The 7997-nt window shown below is 37.4% G+C and overlaps 2 protein-coding genes across 3 annotated transcripts in view; both read left to right on the top strand.

The window, feature by feature from the left end:
* Positions 1–410: 410 nt before the first annotated feature.
* On the top strand, positions 411–6342 carry LOC108557555 (ankyrin repeat and IBR domain-containing protein 1-like). 2 transcript variants are annotated; one of them, XM_017914112.1, is made up of 14 exons: positions 411–526; positions 1395–1708; positions 1765–1991; positions 2049–2228; positions 2286–2454; positions 2516–2673; positions 2736–2969; positions 3024–3192; positions 3251–3459; positions 3519–3819; positions 3869–4011; positions 4068–4268; positions 4321–4480; positions 4530–6342. In XM_017914112.1, exons 2-14 carry the CDS (start codon positions 1540–1542, stop codon positions 6284–6286), a joined length of 4077 nt encoding a protein of 1358 aa, XP_017769601.1. In that variant the 5' UTR covers positions 411–526; positions 1395–1539; the 3' UTR covers positions 6287–6342. The 2 variants fall into 2 exon arrangements, with proteins under 2 accessions (XP_017769601.1, XP_017769602.1); XM_017914113.1 differs by lacking the exons at positions 411–526; positions 1395–1708; positions 1765–1991; positions 2049–2228 and having other exon boundaries at positions 2380–2458.
* A 1431-nt stretch (positions 6343–7773) lies between these two features.
* The window catches only part of LOC108557552 (TBC1 domain family member 31), a 3316-nt gene continuing 3092 nt past the window's right edge, over positions 7774–7997 (top strand). The window contains exon 1 of the mRNA XM_017914107.1: positions 7774–7857. Within this exon, the coding sequence (XP_017769596.1) occupies positions 7774–7857 (84 nt within the window). The remainder of the gene's footprint in view (positions 7858–7997) is intronic.

The following is a 7997-nucleotide window of genomic DNA, read 5'->3' as shown; positions in this document are numbered from 1 at the left end:
ATAGCCGTTAAATATTCTTTGAAGGATAAAATGGTATTCCTTGCCTTTGGGAAACCTTGAAGTAAGAAAAATATAACTGCCGAATATGATAGTAAAAAAAAAGGTCAAGAAGATAATAAAACAGATACGTGCGCTTACAAAATTTCAAATGATCGTAAAATTGCGCCGCAAATGGATTTGAAATCAACAATTACACAATATGGAGATTCATCTCTGTGATCTATGGTTGAATTTCTATTAAGCCGGTTGCGGAAAATGGATATAGAATATCCTAAGTTGTTCGAATTACTTAGTTATATTCGTTGATTACACTCGATCCAGTTCGCTGGGGTGTTTCAAAAGTGGCGCGTGGGGGCGTCGCGACGGCGACGCAAGCGTCTCGCCTACCCTATCGATCCGATTCAGCCGGCCGGCGAACGAAATCCAAGTCCTACGACCACCGCGAAGATGTCAATTTGTTGTCAAATGTGTCAACCATCGAAGACGGTCAAAGAAAATGTCGGTTAATAAAGTACACGACCAATGGGTGAGTTAACAATCATACTAATATCATAATCAACCCAAAAATACGTAGAAAAAGCACGCCGGTAATATGAAACTCCTGCATGAACCTCCCATATTGCTACCTCCTACCTTTCCATTAAAATTAAACATTGCACAAAAGAAACAATGATATCAAAAGTATTGAAATAAAATATCATCAATCTCATCATCATTATCACAAATTCTATTTCAAATAATGATGAAAACTTTGTGTTATAATAACATAATCAATTGTGTCATATTTATGTCCTTTCTATATCCTTTATCTGTAATTAGTACAATTATTAATTATTACTTTACTCAAATTGCATATATTGTATAGTTTGCATTAGTTTTTTTTTGTTATTTAATTCATTGAATTATAAAATAATTAGTATATGTAATAAACGTTTTTATATTATTAAAGTGCAATCAAGTACAGGTGTGGTTAATAATGTATATTGATCTAATTATTTAGAGGCATAATGCAATTGAATGTGTGGAGAGTGTCGCTTTGAAAGTTATCAAATTTGCTGTGTGAAAATGGAATGCAATACTCGATGATGTGAATATATCACCATGACCTTTAAGCATTGGCATTTCCAAAATGATAATGTATTAACGCCATTCCATCTAGTTATTGCTGGCATTTCCTTCATTAATGTCATGTCTACAGAACAGCACAATACATATATGTGCATCCTCTTTTTTTTAATAAAACAGGTGTCAGATTAATGTTCAAATTTGTTTATAATTCATACATGTATTAATAAAAAACATGATTAATCGTTGTAGTCAATTGCGCATATTATACAGTTAATAATTAACTAAAAATAGATGGTATTATCAATGAATCGTTATCGTTGTTGCAGAAGGCAGCACCGGTTGCAATATACTGCTGCATTTCATGACAGAAAATGCCGAACATATCGCCGTTAGTTAGTTTCCCGAAGGTGATTGAGTAGAAAGTAGAAGACGCAATTTGAATTGGATGTTGGTCATTGATGAGCAACAGCAATGGGCAGCACGTCCTCAAAATTCAAGAAGTATCTCCAGCATGGTGATGAGTTTGCTGCTATGCAGATATACCAGAACTCCCCGGAGCTCAGGAAGAACCTGGATCCGAATCTGAGCTACGGGGACAACCACAACCATAATACTGCTCTTCATTACGCTGCCAAGCATGGTGAGTAGTTTCGTAATGTATGAATTGTTGATTGTAAATGTAGAATTATTTCGTAGGGATGAAGCATCTACTGCGGACGTTTCTTAACGACCTGGGTGGAAATCCCAACAAGAGGAATGGTTTCAACGAAACGGTACTGCATTGCGCCAGCCAGTTGAACCAGACGAAGAGCTTTAGTGCTCAGGAAAGGAGGGCGGCCTGCGTTCAATTGCTTCTGCACTGGAAAGGGGCGCCTTTAAGTACTGGCGGCAGAGAGAAGGTTGATCTGGAAGCACAGGATAAAGTAAGCAAAACATCTAATGCATGTTTACTATATTTGTTAAGTTTCTGTCTCCCGCAGGAAGGTAATACTCCTCTGCACAGCGCTGCCAATGATGGTTTAAAACGATGCGTGGAATTACTCCTCTCCCACGGAGCGCCGCTCTTTGTGGAGAATAAAGACAGGCAAACGCCTTGCGATTTAGCCATGAAGGGATCATTTCACGACATTGCTAGGCTTCTCGAGAGCCGAATGGTTTTCGTAAGTGCTTGATCTCTACTCCTACACTCTCGCAACAAAAAAAATAATTATTTACAGGCAGATAACAGCGATACTTTGAACGAAGACGAGATTATAGCCGAACAGGAGGTTTACAGTGGTCTTAGAAGCCAAGATTTGCAGGAAGCTAAAGATCAACTGCTCGTGGACACTTCAGACATGCTTAAAATTCCTTTATTCACTGCCGAAGCTTTATTGAGAAATCATGGCAAGTATGACGCTTTGAATACATAAACATATTTTCTAACAACAAACATAATCATCAACAGAATGGTCGCGAGAGCTTTTGTTAGAGAAATGGATGAAAGACCCCATCGATTGTTGTCAATCCGCCGGAGTTAAGCCGCCGTCCTCCGTGCTCAACCAAACATCTTTTGATTCCACCGTATCGACTGATTCAGCTAAAGACTCTCAACCGGAAATAATCGTATACATGAATATTCAACTGTCGGCTTTAAAAAAAAAATGTAATACTTGCTAAATTTTCAGTGTGAGATCTGCTGCTCAAACATGCCGAAGAATGAAAACTGTTTGCAGATGTCTTGCAAACACTCGTTCTGCAAATGCTGTTGGGAAATCTATCTGACAACGAAAATTCAAGAAGGAGATGCCCATCACATCCTCTGTCCAGCGTATCAGTGCCACATCCTAGTACCAGTAGATCTGATAGAGAAATTAGTGCAACCGGATATTGCCAAAAGATATATACAATTTGACATCAAAGTATGTGCAAATTAATTTAGATGCAAATACAATTAAGTGGTACATATTTTTCAGGCATTCGTGGAAAGCAACAAATGCATCAAATGGTGCCCAATTGCGGGGTGCGGGCGTGCTGTCCGATTCCCAGAGGCTGAACATCCTGATAATAAAAATAAATCCGTACCTGTAACATCGCATGCAGTGGACTGCGGAAACGCACATTTCTTCTGTTGGGAGTGTTTAGGTACTAAATATCCATACGATAAATCTGTTACTAGTTAATCATTATCGTTACTATTTAGGTGAAGCTCATGCCCCCTGCGGTTGCAACCAGTGGCAGGAATGGCAGATGAAGATTGCAGAGGTCAAACCAGAAGAACTTCAAGCCTCGTGCAGCGGAACGGAAGAAGCCGCAAACTTCTTATGGCTCGTGACAAATGCTAAGCCGTGTCCCAACTGCAGCAGTCCAATACAAAAAAACGAAGGATGCAATCACATGAAATGCTCCAAAGTAATAAGTCGATTAAACACACTTACACTGTGATTTACAATTGATTTACAATATTTCAGTGCAAATATGATTTCTGCTGGGTTTGTCAGGAATCTTGGAAGCAGCACAGCTCGGCCACCGGAGGATACTTTCGTTGCAACCGTTTCGAAGCAGTGCACAAAGCCGATGAGAAACAAGGCGTTCTGATTACAGAAGCAGTCGATAGGAACAATCAGATGCAGGAGATGTCGAGGTTTTTACACTTTTATATGCGTTTTAGAAATCACGAGAACAGCCAGAAGCTCGAAGAGCCGTTGCTTATAGGTGTTCGAAAGAAAATGGAAGTGCTCGCCAAAAGCTTAGGTTTAAAAGAAACTGAAGGTATTTCAATCTTGGATGCTGTAAATGGATCTTAATTAAGCTATTTTAGCTTTGGGAGCGAAAGGTACCATATTCATAGAGGAAGGTGTGCGAGAATTGCTGAAAGCACGGAGAGTTTTATGCGGTTCTTATGTTTACGGTTATTACCTGGAAGATGATGGTTACAACAAAACTATTTTCGAATTTATGCAGGTACACATTTATACTTTTGAGACGAACATTATATAAAATTATTTTGTAATTAATAGAATGAGCTGGAGGAAGTAACTGAGAAGTTGAGCGAGATGATCGATAGGCCTTACTTAAAAACTCCTAAAACTGTGATCATCCAAACGACAATGCTGACTCGACGTAAACGACACGAGTTTATTAGGGCTGTCGCTCAAGGGCTAATACCACCGGAAACTCCTCCGGCGCAGAGGAAAGCCAAAAAGCGTAGATACTTAGATGTAAATCATAGTTTAGTTAATGGTATATGGAGAATAATTCAGATTGTTGCAGATTGATATTTCGCATACAAACGCTTGGCTTCGTGATTGCCAATGGCCTGAGTACGATTCGGATGCGGAGGAGTGCGATATAGGATATTCAGATTCTCTTGATGCTATGAAAAGCAAAGATCACGAGTGCAGCTTAAAATGCACTAGACATAGCTGCGGAAGTGAGTTAATTTTAAATGTGTAGATATCTTTTAAATTTGTTAATTTTAGACACTGATTACAATATGGAGCTGGTGATTGCCTTGGAAATGTCGAGGTTACAAATGATCGAGGATAGGATGAAGCAGGCTCAAGCTGAAACGGAATCCAGCAAAAATAATAACGTGAAAAGCGACGTGGTCGACGACCAATTGAAGTTAGCCATACAGTTAAGTCTGCAGGAGTCCGCTGCAAGGTTCGGAAAGAAGTTGAATGCGGACGACGTGGAAACAACGTATCAAAAAACCAACGCCGATTTAACGGTGGACTATTTTCTGAAGTCTTTGGCGAACCATAAAATCGATTTAAAGAATCTGGAGGTCGGTAGGATAGGCGGCGATGGATGGAATAAGCGCGATAAGGAATTTCTGTTCAAGCCATGCAACGATAACGAGGACGGTAGATTTAGGATTTCGGATATACACGATAAAGGATTTGGATTCGGTTTTATGGATTCCGATGAGGACAATGATGTACGCTTAAAGAGATCGCATTCGACGGGTGATCTGTGCGTACGTAAGTCGGGAAGAACTAGGATCGGGATGCAAAGGGATGAGCCCAGATATCACCTGGATTCGGATCACAGCAGCCAGCATGATGATAAACCAGAAGATGTTGCTAGAAAGATACTCGCGCTACCATCCACCTCCGTCCGAACGAAGCAACTCCTTTTGCTTCATCATACTTATCCGGAGGAGGATTATTACCAAGGTCAGAGTTCAATTGAAGATACAACGACGTCAGACTCGATAAACGTAGATATGGAGGTGTGCAATATTTTAGAGTCCGTTGATGAGAAGACATCTTTCAGCGAGGAAGATTGCAAGCTATACGTAAACTTAACTAATCATGCGAAAATTAAAGAGGTACATAAGACTGAAGACATATCACAGCCCGAAGAGAATAATCAAACTCCATTAGCCTCGCTTAAAGCAAAACTGTGTTCCGCTCATTTACCGAAGAACAAATATTTGACGCGCATTGCTGTAACCAAGAGCATCGGATTGATCTCCGATCAGAACAAGCTGCAGCCGCCTCCGCAAGAGATCATCCGCAGGAACTCGGATCACGCTGTCAAATCTCCGAAGCAAGATACTCTTGTCGTGGAGCATAAAGAGCAATCTAAATCCACAGGATTTCTCATACAACCCGTGCAGAAAAGCACAAACCTTAGAATCAAAATCAACCCGGAATGTCCAAAGATCAATCACCTGGAGACGGACAGTTCCAATGAATACGAATCGGAAACGGGAATACCGAAATCGCCAACCCTCTACATCTCAGGCGTCTCAATATCACGAACCCCCGAACCGAAATCCCCGGGTATAAGTATTATAAACGGGAGGCAGTCTAGATCGTCCAGTCTTAGCGTTCACATGCCCCTATCCACTTGCTCGTTGAATATCTCAACGTCTAGCCTAAACAATAATCTCTCGTCTGAACCATTCACACCCTCTCTTATACGATCCACGACTCCGTCGATCTCAAACAGCCCCAACAGGTCATCGAACAAAGAAAACACAAAATCCAAGAGCGCCAACGAACCCGAACGTGAGCGAGAAATGTTCTGCTTTCCCAAATCATCGACGGACGGCGCACTCAGCTCGGTCCTCCACGTTCAGGAGTCCAACTTAAGCTCGGACGACTTCCACGAGGCTCTCTTCCTTCTGGAACGATCACCCAAGACACGAGACTCGAAACGCAGAAAGAAAATCAAAAAGAAGGATAAACTGGATGAGAGAAAAGAGGAGATTAGTTCAGCGCTGTGAAAAAACATTTTGGGACACAAAATTGTATTTTATTTACCATTCATTATATATATATAAAAAAAAAACATATATATAAATTACAAAATTAAACAACAACAAAAAAAAGATAAAAAGAAATGGGAGAAAACAAAAAACAAAACGAGAATAATAATAATATTATTGATGAAGATGACGTTCAATTCTTTCGAAAAGACTGCTATTTTATACTGATGAGAAGAAGAACCCCTTTTTAATCGAGACGATTGGTTTGAATGTAAGCATAACAAATGTAATAATAATAATATTAGTATAAATAATAATAATGAATGTGTATTACTGTTAATCGTGTATTTGTAATCAAAAGGATGTTAAACGAGGATAAGTTATGTTTCGTTTCATTGATTTCTCATCATCAATCTATCGCATCTTCTTCATTCAGTTATATTCGATAATAACAACAACTTTCGTTCTCATTTAACCAACGGGATATATTTTTTACAGGTTCTTTACGCCACCATGACATGTCATATAGTTTTTTGCTATTAATACATTTACAATTATAATATATACATATATACTACTCATATATTACTTTCGATGAACTTATAGGAAATATTATAAAAATATTTTGTTTCTTTTTTACAAATAAATATATCGTTTCGACAAGTTCAAGAATAATCATTCCTTACATTTTCATATCAAATCTCTTTTGATAAATACACATTCAATACAAATTTGTGAAAAAAAAAACGATTAATCGAATATCTTTACTCACTATTCTTCTCCTTTCAGCGGTCGATACATTTTATCTATACACAACTATTCAAAACAAGGACAATCTCGGCATTGATAAAAGTAAAGTTTTATTAAAAGCCATACCATTTCTTTGCATGTGATAAATAGAAAAATATTCATTTTTTTTGTCCTTTACCTATCTTTATATATTTTTTCATAATATTAAACATATTCGTTAATTTAAATTAAACATAGTTCATTATATAGATCTTTGATTACCATTAATACTAATTTTGAATATTGTAGTTAAGTGTGTTGCATACACTGTTTGATTTAATTTGAAAATTTCCGTTGCAATATGTATTTTAAATTTCAAATCATCTGCTTTCAAATTATTCTGTTATAAATCTTCTCGAGGTAGAACAAAACATTTCTGAAGAAGCGGTATGTACTAAAATTGAAACAACTATGAGTAATAATATTCGATTTATCTAGTACTCTCATATGATTTATCTTAGAAAGAACTTGTATTTTGATGCGTCTGTTACATTATGAAATTTCCAAATTTCTTATTTTTTAGAATGATAACATCTGTATTCTTTATAAACAAATAATGCATTTAACAAGTACTTAAGTATTTACATTTGAACGAATGTCGTCGAACGTAGGTAGGCAACCCGATTTCTGTTTGTATTGAAATTCTTGTCAGTGAAAAAAAAAATCGATACTTCATGTTGACGTTGAAGTTTTAAAATAAAGTAGTTAGAAGAAACATGGAAATTGATACAGTCTGTTGCTTGAAAGAGGAACTTTTGAAGCACGCAATCGAGCCAAAGGCTACTAAGAAAGATGGGCAAGTATTTTTGTTTTTCGTATTTTGTAATAATGTTTAATAATTTAAGCAATTTTTAATAATTATTATATTTAAATTATATTATATACATAAACTAATATTTATATTAATTTGCTTGCAACCATTTCGCTAACGCAAAAAAAT

Source organism: Nicrophorus vespilloides, unplaced genomic scaffold (assembly GCF_001412225.1).
Source record: "Nicrophorus vespilloides isolate i.1.1-1 unplaced genomic scaffold, Nicve_v1.0, whole genome shotgun sequence".
Classification (NCBI taxonomy): domain Eukaryota; kingdom Metazoa; phylum Arthropoda; class Insecta; order Coleoptera; family Silphidae; genus Nicrophorus; species Nicrophorus vespilloides.
The sequence above is the reverse complement of the archived record's forward strand: the minus strand, read 5'-3'. Positions and strand labels throughout refer to the sequence as shown.